This window comes from Podarcis filfolensis, assembly GCF_964270895.1.
Source record: "Podarcis filfolensis genome assembly, chromosome: 10".
In the NCBI taxonomy this organism is placed as follows: Eukaryota; Metazoa; Chordata; class Lepidosauria; order Squamata; family Lacertidae; genus Podarcis; species Podarcis filfolensis.
In genome coordinates, this window is record NC_139612.1 from 63,050,695 (window position 1) to 63,070,074 (window position 19,380).

Sequence of the window (19,380 nt, forward strand, 5' to 3'; positions counted from 1 at the left end):
TGAATGTGCACAAGTTAAATGTGAATAAGTTGTGGGCTTACTTTGTTGCAAACGAAAACCAACTCGTGAATTAACTGTGAGATCATGCCCTTATTTGCTTTTGAATGGTGCACACTTCCCCACAACTTGTTGCCCTCCACATGTTTCAGCCCACAACTCCCATCAACCACAGCAGCACAACTACCCGAAACAGCTGTAAGTCACCACACTGGGGATGTTGGGAAGGATGCATTTGTCTTCTTTGACATGGGTCTCTCTGAAAGTACATCTTTTGAGTGGTTATTGTCGGTCCAGGGGGGCTTCACATAGAGAAATGTGTTCTTCTTTCCCCCCCACTTTCTGACTCCCCGCTTTTCCTCTTTCCGTAGCAGTTGTATGCTGCCCAGCTTGCGGCGATGCAAGTATCCCCAGGTGGGAAAATACCCGGCATCCCCCAAAGCAACATTGGTGCGGCAGTATCGCCTACCAGCATCCATACCGACAAGAGCACAACCAGCCCTCCACCCAAAAGCAAGGTACTATTGTGCAGATTTATCTGCCTGGCTTTTCTTGCATACTTTGTTTCTCTTTCTGTGACTCTCTTTCAGCATGATGTATATGCAATTGTGGCTTAGACCTTTCTGAAATTTATAACGGGTTATTGTAAGCAGTCTGAGCACGGGATGGGACATTTCTGTGGTGCTTATTGGTATAACAGCAACTATTATGTGTTTTAAAAAGGTAAAGGACCCCTGGACGGTTAAGTCCAGTCAAAGGCAACTATGGGGTGCGGTGCTCATCTTGCTTTCAGGCCAAAGGAGCTGGTGTTTGTCCACAGACAGTTTTCTGGGTCATGTGGCCACCATGACTAAACTGCTTCTGGCACAACGGAACACTGTGACGGAAACCAGAGTGCACGGAAACACCGTTTACCTTCCACAGCAGTACCTATTTATCTACTTGCACTGGCATGCTTTCGAACTGCTAGGTTGGCAGGAGCTGGGACAGAGCAACAGGAGTTCACTCCATTGCGGGGATTCGAATCATCGACCTTTCGATTGGCAAGCCCAAGAGGCTCAGTGGTTTAGACCACAGCGCCACCCACGCACCTAATCCTATTGGTGTTGGGGGGGGAATTACTGACTGCATGGAGATTGCAAGGAAATAGTGCTGAGTTTGAAGACCTCCAACAATGGAAGAGCTCATCGGAGTAATCAATTTTATTGTCACACTGTTCTTACCAACAAGAACCTGGGCTGCATACATTTAAAGCACAGAATCCAACAAAAAATTCAGTTCCCTGTTTAACCACCCCAAAAAACCCAGAACTACAGGATTCTTTGGTAGGCAGGGGTGGGGATGCATGTTTAAAATGTGGTGTTTATCCAGCTCTAATATTACCACCAAGAAACTTCTCTTAACATCCCAATAAAATCTGTCCTCCTGTAACTTCAGCCAATTCATTCTAGTCCTGCCTTCTGGAGTTGCAGAGAAGAGGTCTTCGTTGTCTTTTTTGTGACAGCCATTGAGATATTTGAAGAGCGCTATCATTGTCTCTTCTCCAGCTAAACATAGCGAGTTCCTTCCACCTATCCACAAGCTGTTTGAAAACATCTGGGGCCTGTGACTGAAGCATGCAATTGATAATATCAAAATTATGGTGCATCTAACAGATTCAGCTGCAGTTCAGAAGGGTAGCGAGGTTTCTTTCAGCAGTGCATTGCTTAAGGATGGGGAAACGATTTCATGGGCATTCTACACCTTATCAAATGCCACCTGTTAGAATTTCAGATTGGGGAGTGGGCAAGCACGCTTTCTTACGCACGTCTCTGCAGCTTTCAGAAATTGTCAGAGATACAACTATATCTTTGGGCGCTTCCAGACTGCTATTGTTTTGGGGTGGGATTCAGTCACAGACCAGCAAATTTGGTTTGAGCAATCACCACAGTTGATTGGGAGATCTTGCACAACTAGACCACTGTCTCCAAATGCTGGAATTTTTGTGATGAGGAAAATGATGGGAAATGCACTGGAAAATGTGGAATAACGCTTGCTTAGATGCAATGTCATCTATTCGCCCTGCAAACAAATCAGAATGAATGTCAGCGCCAGTCCAAACCTCAGCACCTCTCATTTTAGGAAGGAACCATTGCCTTCTTGCCTTTTGCTGTACCTGCGCTCAAGAGTACATGCCATTCAAAGTACTGAGACTGGCTTTTAAGCCAAATGTGCTTAGGGGTGAAGCACGAAACACTCTTGGTTCGGTCATGAGAAAATGTTTGATGAAAGATATGATCTTCCCTTTGCTCACTGTCCTCCAGTCTGCTGACCACATTTCTTTAATCACGTCACAGTGGATTCCTTGAACTGACAGTAGTGTCTCAGTGCCTTTAACCGAGCAGTAAAAAGGCCCAGATTAAAGATAGCCAGGGAAATAAATACTACCATTGAATTTACTTATTTATATATAAAATAATTCTATACTCAAAGTGTTGGTGCTGACCTTTAAAGCCCTAAACGGCCTCGGTCCTGTATACCTGAAGGAGCATCTCCACCCTCATCATTCAGCCCGGACACTGAGATCCAGCGCCAAGGGCCTTCTGGCGGTTCCCTCATTGCGAGAAGTGAGGTTACAGGGAACCAGACAGAGGGCCTTCTCGGTAGTGGCGACCACCCTGTGGAACACCCTCCCTTCAGATGTGAAGGAAATAAGCAGCTATCCTATCTTCAAAAGACATCTGAAGGCAGCCCTGTTCAGGGAAGTTTTTAATATTTAATGCTGTACTGTTTTTAACATTTGATTGGGAGCCGCCCAGAGTGGCTGGGGAAACTCAGCCCGATGGGCAGGGTATAAATAATAAATTATTATTATTATTATTATTATTATTATTATTATTATTATTATTATTATTATTTTATTATTATTATTATTATTATTATTATTATACTGCTTTATCGGAAAAAGAAACATATCAGAGCAGTTTGCAGCAACAATACATAAAACACCCAATAAAAACCATATATAAAAAGTTAAAAGCAGCCATCAATTAACCATTGTGGGAAGATGTGTTAGCAATTGCCTACGTAGCCCTGGTGGAATAGAAAAGTTTCAGCAGAAATTTAAAAGTTGGCACAGAAGGTGCCTGCTGAATCTCTGTTGGCAGAGTATTTCACAAGATTGGGCCAATGGCACTAAACGATCAGTTCCCCGTTGCTGTCCAACGAGCCTTGCCAACCCGGGGAATGACCAGTGATGTTCCTGCAGATGATCTCAATGATCGAGTTGGAATATAAGGGTTCAGATGACCCCTGAGGTACACTGGGCCTAAGTTGTTCAAGTACAAATTAATACAATAACTTTGAACCTGGCTTAGTAGTAGATGGGCAGCCAAAACAGCTGTTCTAACAATGGTGTCAGTTGTTCTCGACTAGGTGAACCCACCAGCAGCCATTACAGCAATCCAGCCTTGAGGTTACCAACGTGTAGTGTGTAGTGGTCAGGCTATCCCTGTGCAAGAACGACAGTAGCTAGCGAACCAGGTGAAGCTGCTAAAAGCCACTCCTATCCACAGACGACACTTGGGCCTCTAGTGACACAGATGTATGTAGGAGTACCTCCAAGCTACGCACTTGCTGCTTCAGAGGGAGTGCAACTCCATCCCAAACAGGTAACTTGCCAATTTCCCAAACTCGGGAACCACCCGCTCAAAGAGGCTCTTTCTACCCAAGATTTATTCGCCTCCATCCCGTCCACCATTGCATTCAGACACTGATCCAGAGCTTTCACAGCTTCTACTGATTCAGATGTCATGGCAAAGCTGAGCTGTGTATCATCAGCTATCCTGACTTGGGCTGATGGAAGTTGTACTCCAAATCTGTCAGATGCTAGTGTGGTTGCTCAAGAGTAAACAGGCAAGACTCCGACCTGTCTTTTCCAGGCTTTATTCTTGGTGCAAACTATTTACAGTGAAGAGCGTCGTAAGTTCATGTCTGGCTCAATCACTAGCAGAATCTGGGAGTGGTCGGTTTTTGTACCTCCCCCAGCATAAAAGTCGCGTCACCCCCAGCCTTTTCCTTCCCTCCCTTCGCCGAAGCCTACTGCGCAGCATGGGCGCTGGCAGGGGCATACTTCCCGCCTCTCCGGTTTGCTCAGGCTCGGTGTTGAGGCTCTCCCTAGCATCCCCTGGTCTCCACTGGAGGTGGGGCTTTCCTCCTCACCGGAAGAGGAACTGCTTCGCAAGATTATCAGAGGCTCCCTATAACACAACTGCCTTTCCATCTCTCGCCTCTGAGCTGATGGCAGTTCCCTGACAAAAACCTTGAAAGGGCACAGAGTTGGCGAAGGATGTGTTAGGTTGCATGACATCTGCCCTCAGTGGAGGTGGGTCTCTTGGGGTTTATTAGGGAGCATGGGGCTGTGCCCTGCCAACCTCAGCCATAGCCCACCCTCCCCTTCTTACTTAGAATCATAGAATCATAGAACCATAGAGTTGGAAGAGACCACAAGGGCCATCGAGTCCAACCCCCTGCCAAGCAGGAAACCCCATCAGAGCACTCCTGACATATGGTTGTCAAGCCTCTGCTTAAAGACCTCCAAAGAAGGAGACTCCACCACACTCCTTGGCAGCAAATTCCACTGTCGAACAGCTCTTACTGTCAGGAAGTTCTTCCTAATGTTTAGGTGGAATCTTCTTTCTTGTAGTTTGGATCCATTGCTCCGTGTCCGCTTCTCTGGAGCAGCAGAAAACAACCTTTCTCCCTCCTCTATGTGACATCCTTTTATATATTTGAACATGGCTATCATATCACCCCTTAACCTCCTCTTCTCCAGGCTAAACATGCCCAGCTCCCTTAGCCGTTCCTCATAAGGCATCGTTTCCAGGCCTTTGACCATTTTGGTTGCCCTCCTCTGGACACGTTCCAGTTTGTCAGTGTCCTTCTTGAACTGTGGTGCCCAGAACTGGACACAATACTCCAGGTGAGGTCTGACCAGAGCAGAATACAGTGGCACTATTACTTCCCTTGATCTAGATGCTATACTCCTATTGATGCAGCCCAGAATTGCATTGGCAATTCAATGCAATTACAACCATTCAATGCACTTACAACCAGCATCGAGTACCACCTTCTTCTTCTGCCTCAGTGTTGCCCATATAGAACTCTGCAGGGCGGAGGACAGGGGGCAAAACCAGAATAAGTTGACTCTGTCTGTACTTGGCTATGGCTTCACCTGCTGTTGTCCTCTCTGCCTTTGCCCCCCTCCCCATCGCAAATGGCATCAGCCACCACTGCAGTGACTCAGAAGGATGCCTGTTAAAAAGAAAAGAAAATCTAGTGGCAGTTACCAGAATTCTGTTATGCTATTCTTTCCTTCCCAATTTTCTTTTTTTAAAAAAATAAAATACTTTTTCTAGGTGTTTCTGTGCCTTTGGCTTGCAGTTCTTTCAAAGGACACAAACAGAATTTATCCGCAAATTGAAAGGGGGGGGAGAGAAGGGGCCCTCCAAAAGGCTGTAAAATTGTGCAGCATGATCCTTCTGAAGCCTGCTGTTTTCAATCTGCTGTGTGCCAGTTGGAGGCTCAGAGAGAGAGAGGAGGGGGGGTGAAAGGAAAGGATAATGCTGAGACATGATAGAGTGGCTGTGACCTCCAAGCTCAAGCTGGAAATCCAAGACATTGATTTCACTTAGCATTCCTGCTGAGAAATCCGGCAGAGTTCAGTTGTAATAAAAGAACAAGATTCTGTTCTAATGGTAATGGCATATGACAGACATATCACTTTGTCTGTCCTCCACAACACAGAGAGATGGAAAGGGGGGGGAGAGAGAGGAGAGAGAGTTGAATTGGAGAAAGGTCACCTGATCTGCCTGTGGAGTTTGGGTGAGTGCAGTTCTGAGCTCGGAACTGAAACATGGCAGCACAATTATTTATAATACAAAGTGATCTGAAAGGAGTGTTTTCTGGTGGCAGTTATCAGACACCCAGAAGAAAGAGGTGGTGGGAGCAGGGGAGAGGGGGCAGGGGCAAAAGAAGCTCCCTTCTACCAATCCAGGCCTTTGGGGTCCACTTAGCTCAGTAGGGTCTACACTGACCACCACCAGCAGCAGTAGTTCTCCAGAGGTCTCAGGCAGGGGTCTCCCACAGTCCTACTTGGATGTGCCAGAGGTTGAACCTGAGACATTTTTGCATGCAACCGTTTTTCATGCCTGCAGATGGAAGGTCAGTCAAATCAATTCACTGGAATGGTTGTCAGTACGTGTATAAGAAGTTGTGTGGGTAAATAACGTAAAGGAGGGAGTTATCCTTACCAGGAAAATATTACCCTCGTACCTACTGGACCGCCTCTCCTGGTATGTCCCTTGGAGGACCTTACAGTCTTCAGATAAAAACATCTTGGAGGTCTCAGGCCACAGAGAGGTTAGGCTGGCCTCAACCAGAGCCAGGGCTTTTTCGGTCATGGCCCTGATCTGGTGGAACGCTCTGTCACAAGAGACTAGGGCCCTGCTGGACTTGACATCTTTCCACAGGACCTGAAGACAGCTGTTCTACCAGGCCTTTGGCCAAGGCACAGTCCGACCCACTCCTTCAGTAATCCTCATAGAACTGTAGCCCAATGGTTGCCATTAATTTGACTCAGAATTGATTTTAGAACGAACTGATTTTAGAATTTCAATTAATGGATTGTGATTTTATGTAAACTGTGTTACTTTTACTGTTGTTAGCCACTCTGAGCCCGGCTTCGGCTGGGGAGGTCGGGATATAAATAAAAATTTATTATTATTATTATTATTATTATTATTATTATTACCAGCCACTCAGCTCTAGTTCCCACCGAGGTGGGAAGTCTGCGTTTTGGCTCTACCCCCTCAGACTGTGGGGGGGGGGTCGTGTGGTTGACTCCTCTTCCATACGGAAGAATTTCCTGCAGATAGAAAATTAATGTGTCAGTGACCTCAGGACTATGAGGTGGAAGAACTAGATTTGGGCATAGCCACTTACGCCTTGACAGTGATGAGGCCAGAATTATAGAATTGTGGAGTTGGAAGGGGTCCTGAGGGTCATCTTGGCCACTGCAACACAGGGATCTCAGCTGAAGCATCCATGACAGGTGACCATCCAGCTTCTGCTTGAAAACCTCTGAGGAAGGAGAGTAAGATGGACCCTGCTGGATTCATCACTATTCCAGCATCCCATCCCTGCAGTGACCAACCAGATGTCTATGGGAAGTCCACAAATAGGACATATGTTGAATTCCATGCTTCTGCTCGTGTTGTTCAGCAACTGGTGTTCAGAGTCATAGTGCCACTGAAACTGGAAGTAAAATAGGCATGGTGAGGTCCTCACCCTCCATGAATTTGTCTAATCCCCTTTTAAAGTCATCCAAGTTGGTGGCCATTAGCATGTTCCATAGTAGCAAATTGCACAGCTTGACTATGTGCAATGTCAAGAAGTGCTTCCTGAATCTCCCAACATTCAGCATCATTGGATAACCCCTGAAAGTGGGAGAAAAGCCTATAAGCCTTCTCTATATCGTGCATAATCCTATATACCTCTATCATGTCCCTCTAATTGATTTAACCTTTCGTAGTATGAAAGTTCCTCCAACTCTTTGGTCACTTTGGTTACCCTAAATGGGGTCCTAGAGGAGACATGGGGATTTTGATACAATAAACATAGCTGTCAACGTTTCCCTTTTTTTAAAGGGAAATTCCCTTATTCCAAATAGGATTCCCTTATTCCGAAAAGAGAAAAGTTGACAGCTATGACAGTAAATTGTGTTGCCCGATAGTATGAAAAACACAATACAATAAAAATGAATTAAATTGGATCTTACCATTTTAACAAAACAAATCTCTCTCTCTCTCTCTCTCTCTCTCTCTCTCACACACACACACACACACACACACACACACACTTTGAATGTAGATGTGCAAAGGGATTCCCTTCTCTGCAAACCCAGGGAAGATAATAACGTGTGTGAAATGTAATGTGATTGATATAGGATTTTACAGAATTACAGTGCACTTCAGGTCAATGATCTATTTCAGCTGTTCTCCTGCAAAGACCAATCTGGAATTTTAAAGTTCTTTCTTCGCCCTGTCGTAAATTTGTTGGAGAATCTTTGTGTTCTTTTGTGATGGAGGAAATTTCATTAAAATCGCAGTAAGCCAAATTTTTCCACCCAGGAACTGTTCAAGGTTCCTTCCCATCCCCTCCCCCTTCAAATGACCTTCAAGAAGCTGTTGTTTTGCTGAAAACCCATCTGCAGGCCCTTATTTGTGCTGGCACAATGTGTGGGGAGAGGCAGGAATTGTTCAAGTTTTCTTGGAGAGGGTAGTAGCTTCACCTGAAGCTACGACAAGGGTTGGGTTCTTGGAGGAGAGAGAGAGGTGTTTTTATTCCGTAGAGGATAACTTCAAGAGTTATCGGTCCATTGCTTTTCAGCAAGGATTGTTCAAAGTCAGCCTCAGCAGCAGATGGAGCAACTGTTGGCCCTAAAAGTGCTGAGAATGATTGGTGGGAAGCTGCCAAGAATCATCCTTTAAATCTACGTAAGACTTGAGCACATCACTGGAACCTCTTAAGACCTTGGCAGCCACCATCTTGGCAAACTGTTTATCAGTGGTCCTCACCAGTTGTTTGATGTTGGACTGAGCAGAATTGCTTGGCACCTTCTGTTCTTGCACTACTTATTTCCCTGCAGATATGAACCTCAGCATTCAACTCCACTTGCCCTCATTTTTATTTTATTTAAGAAATCTCTAGCTTGCTCTTCATTAATCGCACCATGGGGTGCAATTAGGGACGGGTTAAATCAGACAAGTCTGGTTCTTCTTAGTTTCTCACCTTTTTTCAATCTTAAGTACAGATGCCACATTTCCACATCTCTTTGGAATTCTTTTTATAAAAGTCCTCGTGAAAATTAGCCAGCGTCTTAGTGTGAATTTCTCCTGATGCGCACATTTTTGTATGTATCTGTGCCTTTTTTTCTTTTTTCTTTTTTTCCCAAAACAAATTTCCCACACTCTAATGCATTTCCATTTGATATTTTTCATTAGTATATGCGTTTTCGCCCAGTATATGCAAATTTGTTCATATTATGTGGCTGGGGAACCACGTTGCAAAATTCAGGGAAATGCAAATTTCAAAAGACAAGTGTGTTTCAGTTCATTTATTGTTTCAGAAAGAGCAAATTATGTAGGCTCACCCATGCAGGGGCCCATGCCCATCTCCACCAAAAACCAGTTTAACCAGAAGGGACTTTTTTATTGTAAAACCCATCAGGGTCAGTTGAACCAGACAGAGGACAGCATTCCATAATCTGGGCACCAGTATCAAGAAGGCCCTTTCATGTATTACTGCATAGCAGATAGTCTTCTTGAATCACAGTATACCAGAGTGAATGTGGATGTCTAGACCTTCAAGGCCTATGGACTCACAGCATAGGTGGTGGGCATCTCCATTCAGCTTCAGCACAAACTTTTCTGGGGACAGGGTTCCATCAATAGCTTGCTACCACTGAAAAGGCCCTCCGGGCCTCTTTCTCCATCATCACCTGTCTAATATCAGGCAACAGGGCCTCCCAACAGAGGGCCTTCAAAAGCAGGTCTTCGATATCACTCTTATTTCCTACGAGATAAAGCAGTTCTTCAAGCACACTCACCCCAATCCTAAACAACATTTTGAATTGTGCCTGAAAAACCACACACACTGATAAGAAGGCAGAAAATGCAGGCCTTGTGTTCACAGTCTAAATTGTTTACTTTGAAGCAGTGATAGATGTATCCGTAGGATGGGGGAGTGGTGGTTGGTTTTTTTTTAATAGCTGCGTGCACTACCTCCCATTGACATCAATAAACTTGGGGCCATGTTTAGTTGCACAGAGTACAGGAACAAGGCCGCTTTCTTGTTTCCCTGTATTGTGTGAAATTATCCTTCTGTATATTTTAACCTTACATAAATGCAGGTGGCATTTATCCACCTGTTGTACATCACAATCAAGCTTTTTATGGCTCCTTCTCTCAATATGGCTCTGGTCTCCTGTGAGTTTCCACAGCTCCTTAGGATGTTCACTAAACATCTCTTGCTGCTCAACAAGGCACTGTGCATTGTCTGAAGCCATTGAAAAATCCAGGGCCAGTTCATTGTGAAATGTAGCAAGAGCCACCAATTCCCGTCGGCTTTCCTTTTAACCTCATTACAACCCCAGACTTTTGCCCAAGTCACAGTTGCATCCCCATCAAATGTCTACAGCACACAGATTGTTCAGATCAATTTTTGCTGCTGCTGTTCTTTTCCGTTACTCCTGGGTAGCAACGCTACTATTTGCTCAGCAGTAGCACCCGGGAATTGCAACAAGGAAAATAAATGGTGGTTTAGGCAAGCTGTAAACAATGCAAACCACCAGGGCATGCGAAGTTTTTCTCTCCTTTGGGTGCAAAACCCTCTCAAACATTGGATTGGATCTTTAAGCAAAGAGGGTGGGGTGGTTTAATCCCTCATTATCTCAATTTATCTGTTCACCAGACAGAGCTGTGGATGGTAAAAGATGCATCAACCTTTTGACTTGAGCAGAAACAGCCTGGAAAGGATTCCATGCTTTGGAAGTTGTGAACAGGAGACAGACAAACAGACAGAAGAGCTTCGCAGTGGAGAATGCTTAGAATCATAGAATTGTAGAGTTGGAAGGGACCCCTAAAGTCATCTCGTCCAATCCCCTGCAATGCAGGAATCTTTTGCCCAGTGAGGGGTTCAGACCCACAACCCTGAGATTAAGAGTCTCATGCTCCAATGACTAAGCTATCCCCACTCCCAATGATCATTGCACAGAGAGGATCTTGTTAGCAAAATAGTACTTCAAAGATTCTGAAGTGATGGCTTTGGGGAATTCTTTTTTGTATGGGAGTATCAGGGCTCTGTGGGGTCCAGGGCAAATGGTGGGGTCCAAAAGAGGTGCAGATCATGTCTCCAGAGGCATGGGAAGTGACCCAAGTCATGCACACGCATCTCACCATCTTCCAGTCAGTCAAGGAAGAGGCGTCATCACAATTCAAGAGCAAATTCCATTCTGGCAAAAGCATTCAAGGAGAACATGGAGCAAGGCCAGACAAGGGTGTGGTCTGGGAAGGATCCCAAGGGCTAGATAAAGAGCTCCAAAGGGCTACAAACAGCCTATGGGCACGAGGTTGCTGCCCCTATGGCATGTAAAGCCCCCTGTTCCAATCCAGCTTCTATGTTTCTACGGGCTTCTCTGTTACTGGAAGCCAGAGTTTAGTTTGAGGTACGGTCTTCAGAGAGAGAGAGAGAAAAATATTGGGCATTGAAGCACAATTTTGTGCATAAAGCAAACAGAGGAAGAATATCATTTTATAGCTTATATATTGGACAACAAGCCAAACCCTCACAATGTTTATAGCCATTAGGATAGCAAATAGTGTTGTTGCATCCAGCTGGCCAGAAATTCCTAACTGGGTCATAAAATTGTAACTGTAGGGGCCGAATGAAATCTGAAACAAAATGGATGGGCAGGTTGTTGTTTGTCCTTTCCCAGCAATCTTAACTCTTTGCAGAGCAGAAATGAGTCTGGGGTAAAAAGAAAAAGAAAAAGCCCCCAGTGCAATTTCCCCCACCTCAACTTTGCATGCAAGGATACAAATGTAAGAGTTTCTGGTTTTGTGATTTTCTCCAGCGTTTCCGAAATATAGGTCAAGTGTGAATGTAGTTAGATGCGGCAAGTGTTTTGTGGGGCAAGGGGATAATACCAGTTGTAAAACTGTTGAATTTCACATGCAGATATTTAGCTTAAAATTAATCAGTCGAGCATTGGGATTTAAGCAACTTTAAAGCATTCATCAAAGCTGAATCCAAAAGTGGAACTTGAACCTCTCTGAAAATTTCAAAGGTTGAATTCAGATTCTGAAATCTCTCCTAATTTCAGATTGATGTGAAATTTCACTTCAGCTCAAACTCCTTGGCATCTACCGAATCACTAGCTGGAGATGACCTAAAGTGTTCTGGGGCTATATATTTAAATAATTCAGAACATGTTGCCTTTTGATGGTCCCCTGAAACCTACCAAATTTAAAATTGACTGGACAGCCAGCTTTTTCCCAGCTTACCTTATTGGAGGCAAGAGAGGGAGAGTGTTGAAAAATTATTGCGTAACTGTTAGGGACAGATGAACCTGCTGATTTCAGTTTCTCATTTTTTCACTCTTAAGTTCATTTCCACAACTTTGTGGTTTTTTTAATTTTAAAAAATCCTAAAAATCACCAGCATTTTAGAGCAGATTTGTTCCAATACACACACGTGTGTGTATGTGTGCCATTTTGCCTAATATACCCATTTTTTTGCAAAGCATTTGCCACAGATGTAATGCATATATGTGCATCATGTCCACTAATATGTGTGTTTATATGCATTTACATTTTACCTCTGGAACAGTGCACTTGGGGAGTTAAGGACAGATGGAGCAATCTGCTTAAAGACTCCTCCTTTTGTAAACCACTTCCAGCTTCTTTTTATATTAAGTGGCCTATCGATCAGTTGAGTAAGAAGTAAGTAAGTAAGTAAGTGCATGTGCAAAGAGAAAGATGAGAAGGCAAGGCCATTGCCTTGCAGGGGGTTGGACTGGATGACCTTAAGGGTCCCTTCCAACTCTACAATTCTATGAATCCGTGAAAGGTAAGGAAGAAAGAGCTTCTTCTGCGTACCAAAGGAGATGGGAAGTCAGCACAGAGGATAGGAAGGAAGGGCATAGCAGGGACAGTAAGTCAGGCAAACGGTTTTGGCAGCAGAGTTCTGGATGGAGGCGAGGGGGGAACAGATAGATAACAAATAGGTTCGCGCAGCCTTCCAGCTGACATGCAGCAAAACGACAAGCCGCATCACGCATCTGTCAGTCCTGTTGCATTACGTGATTTTGTGCAAATATGACACCACTGGAGTGGTAGTGACAGATGAGACTCAACATGACATATCCATGGGGAAACTGGCACAAAAGGCTCCCTAAAGTATCTTTGAAGATTCTTCCCCTCCCCTTCCTACCCCACGCTACTTACAAATATTTTACTGAGGGGGGGGGGACACATGTCAAAAGTGGCATGGATGGATGGAGGAAAGTGCCGTCGTAAGCACATTATGCCGGATGCAGGAAAGCAGTGTGCAGAAATTATGTTTTTTTAAACGTTCTAGTAAACATCACCTTTTATCCATTAATCGTGTACCTGTGGCCAGTTTGTTTTCTTTTTACAGTTTAAATGCAATCCTCTTTTGAAATAAAGTTCAAAATGCAGACAGTGAAAAGGAGGAGCCAACCGAATGATACAAAATGACAAATTCAGGGGAAACGAAGACTCATGAAGATTACAAACTTTAGAATATCAGGGGTACTTGGTTCACTCTAATATTGAGCAACAGTTAAGTAAAACAGCCAAAGGACAAGCTCCTAAATGAGTAAGAAGTTTCTGGTCTGTAAGTTATATAGCCAAATAATCAAATATTGGCTATAGAGCCAATTGCCAGCTATATTTGATTGAATTATGATAAGCAGCTTGGAGCTTCCACATAAGAGATAAATGGAAACCACAGAGCCATGGCTTTTTTAAAAAAAAAAAAAAGAAATTGTTTGTTCATTGTACATAAGCTTGTGCATAATCACTCTCTCCCAATTTTTTATCAGTCCTCTCTTTGTCTTACAAATCCCGCTGACTGCTGTCAAACCGCATTTTGGATGACCAAAATAACAAAAGAAGTGGAACCACAACTGTATGAGAGAAGGTTGCAATGGTTGTGGTTTTTCATCTAGAATGAAAAGACAAGGAGGGTCGAGACAGAAGTGTATAATATTTTGCATGATGGGGAGATAGTGGAGAGAGATATGGATTTCTCCTTCTCTTATAATGCCAGAACCTCCACATGGGACCTCCACAAATTTTGGTTTTATCCCAGTATTAACTGTCATGGTTCCCTCTGTCAAAGAATCTTGAGAAAGTATAGATTGGTGAAGGCGACAGGAACTTTTGGCTTCCTTGCAGAACAAGCATGCCCAGACTTTCCTGAGCAGAAGAAATTACTATTAAACAAGCCTTCCATAATTTGTTGTTGTTTAGTCGTTTAGTCGTGTCTGACTCTTCGTGACCCCATGGACCACAGCACGCCAGGCACTCCTGTCTTCCACTGCCTCCCACAGTTTGGTCAAACTCATGCTGGTAGCTTTGAGAACACTGTCCAACCATCTCGTCCTCTGTTGCCCCCTTCTCCTTGTGCCCTCCATCTTTCCCAACATCAGGGTCTTTTCCAGGGAGTCTTCTCTTCTCATGAGGTGGCCAAAGTATTGGAGCCTCAGCTTCAGGATCTGTCCTTCCAGTGAGCACTCAGGGCTGATTTCCTTCAGAATGGATGCGTTTGATCTTCTTGCAGTCCGTGGGACTCTCAAGAGTCTCCTCCAGCACCAGAATTCAAAAGCATCAATTCTTCGGCGATCAGCCTTCTTTATGGTCCAGCTCTCACTTCCATACATCACTACTGGGAAAACCATGGCTTTAACTATACGGACCTTTGTTGGCAAGGTGATGTCTCTGCTTTTTAAGATGCTGTCTAACCTAGACAGCCTTCCATAATATGCAAGGTTAAAAGGTGGCAATCCTGAAATCACAAAGCCTTGAATCGCTGAAAGGTGAAAACCTAGGTTACTCCATCTGGCATAAAACTGCCCTTAAGTGGCACTGTATATCAAGCGTTGGAGAGCTTTATGGGTTCTCTCCCCCCCCCCCTGTCTCTCAAAAGACATCAGGCCCCCTTAGGACATTGCCAGTAAGACAATGACAATCTTAATGTTTGCATTGGGGTTATCATTAAAATAAAAGGCGATCTGAAGACGTCAGCCATAAAATCATCAAAAAATAGCTGTCAGCTAGCTTCTGACACAATTCAGCCGTCTTGGAGTGGGCCAGGGAGCCCTTTGGCCAAGCCAGGAGGAGGATTAAAGGTCTCTCCTCCTCGAGGTCTCTTGCGTCTTCCTCCTGCTTTCCATATTTCGCTTCTTTAAAGTTTCTGGGAGGTGAATGTCTTCCGTCTTGAGTGATGGAAATGCATTTGGAAGTGTTCTTAAGTCAAGATTTTCTCGAGTCCTGAAAATCATAGATGAACCGTAGGCATATGTTGTTGTGGTTTTTATAGATGGTTGCTCTTTTTTTGGGGGGGGGCTTTGTTTTTAAAATTTAGACAAAGAAGCACTGTCTTATGTATTCTGCAGTATCAAGAAAGGCATGTTACGCAAGTCTTTCTGGGATGCCCTATACAACGCAGCAGAGCGCTGATGTGATAGCATTCAGACCATGTTGGTTGAGCTTCCTCTATGGCACTGGATGTGGAAATGTGGTCATTTGACTACTGTTGATGCACACTGATTGGCTTTCAGAACAGGACCGCAACCAGATAGCATCAGGTGCTTGCAGAGGCATGATAAGTACTCCATGCATGCGGACAACAGTGAGCTTGAAGTAGAGCATGGGTTGAATGCTGTCTGTTGGGTCTGATCACCATGCACCTAGGCCCTCTGAAACACAGAAGAGTGATGTGATGACTCAATATGTCACTCCACTCCTTTTTAAAGCATGCTTTTCTTTCTTCCGAATGTCACGAGTTCAAACATGCTCATACTCAAAGAAAGGAATTGGGAAGCTCCTGAGAGAGAAGAAAGAGAAAGGGCTCTTGTTTGCTGATATAAAATATGTATTTGGTGGTGTGATCTGCTCACTTGGCTGTTCTTTTCAGTGTTCAGAAATTCTCTGCTGCAGCTAGGGATGCTCGAGGATTTTGTTCATTTCGCATTTCATAGCAAACCAAACTTTCCACATCGCCTAAACTAAAGTACAAAAAGCATTGCAGACAATCTGTCAGCTATCACACTTCTCTGAGTTTTGTGGTGCAGTTCTCACCTCAGAAAACACAAACAAAAGTGTTTAAAATGCCCAAAATGTCCATGCTTCAAGAAAATACATCCACAAATATGTTTGAAAGGTCAAGAAATATGCAAAATACGGTCAAATTTAATGTTTAATAGCATATACGGGTGCAATTTTCTTCATGCACTTCTCTGTTTATTAACAACAACAACACCCTGATGTGGAAATGAACTGGCATGAAACAATGAAAAACAGATGTGTAATTGAATGGAACTTGCCATTGCAATGTAGAGGTGCGGCATTCCCCAGTGCCAAATGGTATATGGGACTTCATCTGTACATCAAAACTTTGGGTGACACAGCCAAAATGGATTTTTCAGTGTGAGCTCTTATAAGTTATTCTAGAAACCTAGAACAACAATTTCCTTATTCATTTTTTACAGGGGAAGTCTGTGCAGATGTTGTAGACAACAACTCTCCTCATCCCTGACCATTGACCAAATTGGTTGGAGCAGATGGGAGCTGTAGTCCGCAAGATCTAGAATAATGCTACATTGGCTAACACTGATTTACCAGGAACTAAGTTCTACAGAGAGATACTATTGGATCAGGGGGTTATGGGCAAAGGAATTCTTAATGCTTCCTCAAGTGTCCATGTTTCCACTTGTTAACAGTAAGCACTAGGTGGGTAAACATTTAACAGTGCTGAGAAAGAGGTGCTACCAAACCACGGAACTGATATGCGAGAGCAGGCAATCTTATTTAAGCCAAACAGAGTTGACAGTGACATTTTGCCTAACGTGAAATTGGAAGTAAATAGTGAAACGTCTGCAGAATTTTAAGGGTTCACTCCTGAGCCTTTTCTTCTGAAGATGTCCCACAAGGCAGCAGGTACAGATTCTTCCTCGGGGTTTACTCCTGAAGCCTTTCTCTCACAAATAGCTGCAAGGCAGTGGAGGTTTTCCTTCCACTAGATGGGCTACCTCTCCAGGTTGATGAGCCCTATCTGACCTTCTTGACCGTTGGACCCACAATTGGTCTCGTCCACTGAACCTGCAGAAGCCTGTCTTTACTTGCAGGGAATGCCCCTGGCTCACTGAGGGTTTGAGACTCATCAGCTTATCCTCACCTGGCCAGTCAAAGCCGTTTCCTGGGGTGTGGCGCCTGTCACATGCCAATGGCTTCTAGGAGCCACAGGTGGGGTGCCCCCCACCAGAGGTACCACCTGTTCCCTAACACCCCACCAAGACCCACTGAATTCAGCAGGGGTTAACTTCTGAGCAAAGGAGCCTAGGATCAGGCTGACATAGTTGGCTTTAACTAGAGTGGGTGGGGAAGGAATAAAAAGCAGACTTGTTTCATCCAAGACCCACAAATGACTTCAACTATGTTCTGCAGGGCGTATGTGCATTGGTACGTAAGTCTATGTAGGCATCAGAGAGAGAGAGAGCGAATGTCAGAAGAAATCCAGGTGGGTTTTGAAGAGGAATCTGTTCTCTGTGGGGTGTCCAAGTTCTTTGATTTTTTTTTGTTTCTGTAAAGCTCCTTTGACTCAGTTGCAGGTCCCCCCCCCCTTTATTTTTTATTTTATTTTATTTCCTCTCTTTCATACGGCCACAGCAGGACAAGGGGTCTGTGCCTAATTTGTTTTCATATCAATGTGTTTTGGTGGGATGCTTTCAGCGTAGGCGTCATCTACAGCGGAGAGAGGTGGTAGACTTTGATCAGCATGGCTTCTGTTTCCTTGATTCTGTTTCATTTAATAGTTGAGCGTCTTTGGGGGCCCTTGCTCGTTCTCATGCCTGGCATTGTGAAGGGCTCAGTGGCAGAAGAACTGCCCTGAATGCAGAAGGTCCAAAGTTCAACCCCTGGTATCTCCAGAGTAGGACTGGGAGAGACTCCTTGTTGAAATCCAGCAGAGCCACTACCAATCAGTGTAGACACAGTATTGAGCCAGGTGGACCAATGGGCTGAGTCAGCAGAAGGCTACTTCCTATTTTGAGGACCTTTGTTTCTTATTCTTTCTGCACTCTAGCCCTTTCCCTGCTCAGTTGTTGTTGTCGTTGTTGTTTAGTCGTGTCCGATTCTTCGTGACCCCATGGACCAGAACACGCCAGGCACTCCTGTCTTCCACTGCCTCCCGCAGTTTGGTAAAACTCATGCTGGTAGCTTCAAGAACACTGTCCAACCATCTCGCCCTCTGTCGTCCCCTTCTCCTTGTGCCCTCCATCTTTCCCAGCATCAGGGTCTTTTCCAAGGAGTCTTCTCTTCTCACGAGGTGGCCAAAGTATTGGAGTCTCAGCTTCAGGATCTATCCTTCCAGTGAGCACTCAGGGCTGATTTCCTTCAGAATGGAGAGGTTTGATCTTTCAGTCCATGGGACTCTCCAGCTCAGTACTAACAGGAAAATAAGCTATTATTTCAGGAAGTATCCCAGTATTAATGGTGCACTCTTTCCTTTAAATACATTTTTCCATGTGTAGGATCCCCCATTATGTATAATGATCCCTGTTCTTTTGAACCCAAAATTAAGAAGCCAGTATTTTAAACATCAAGCTTTGGGCAGAGGTCACCCAAAGTTAGGGTTGCCATATTTCAAGAGCCCGAACCCGAGCCCAGGCCACCAGAGCCAGTCCCCTAAACCCTGTGCATTCACCATCCGTGTATAAGACAACCCCCAATTTTTGACAATTTTTAAAGCAAAAAAAATTTGTCTTATACATGGAAAAATACAGTATATACAAAGAATACTGCAGCCTTAGACCAATAGCCCACCATAGTTCAGCATCCTGTTCTCACAGTGGCCAACCAGATGTCTGTAGGAAGTCTTTTGTCTGGATCTGAATTCAACAGTGCTCCTCCACATGGAGTAGTCATTGATAGCTTTATCCATCATGAACCTAACTAAATCTCTTTTGAAGGCATCACTACATCTTCTGGGAGGAATGATTTATTCCTTCCTTTTTATCTGGAAGTATTTATAAGCTGCTTAATATTTTACAAGTCTCTTAAGATGTGTGCAACAGAAAAGCAAGATGGTTAAAAGAAAAATACAGCATAAAAACAATGAAACCGTTGTGTAAATGCATATAGAAACAGAAATTCTTGGAATTCAAATGCATAAAACAAGGTTCTGATTTTCTGGATCAGGGAAAGTCTAGGCAAAAAGATAAGTCTTTACAGGATGCCTGAAGCAGCTGGTGGTTCACGTATTTGTTTAACAAAAATACTGCCTAAGAAGACTTCTAGGAAGTTTACAAAGATATAAAACAAAACTGTGAAATCACTGATTTTTTTAAAAAAGGCAGGTATTTAAAATATTCAGAAGATGATTAGAATCAACAGTAGCTCAAAAGAAAGCCATGTAACTTCTACATGCCTGGATGAGTTTGCCTAAACAAAAATGTTTTAAACAGGCAACAAAGAGAGTATATCATGAAAGTTCCTTCTTGATATCAGTAAGGCAGGAGAAATATTAGGTGGCATCTGCCAC

At 44.0% G+C, this 19,380-nt stretch overlaps 1 protein-coding gene across 17 annotated transcripts in view; it reads left to right on the forward strand.

The window, feature by feature from the left end:
• SOX5 (SRY-box transcription factor 5) overlaps window positions 1–19,380 on the forward strand; it is a 770,837-nt gene that overhangs the window by 685,229 nt on the left and 66,228 nt on the right. For all 17 annotated transcript variants that reach the window (XM_083572723.1, XM_083572728.1, XM_083572719.1 and 14 more), the window contains one exon: window positions 369–515. In XM_083572723.1, coding sequence (XP_083428849.1) covers window positions 369–515 — 147 coding nt within the window. The remainder of the gene's footprint in view (window positions 1–368; window positions 516–19,380) is intronic.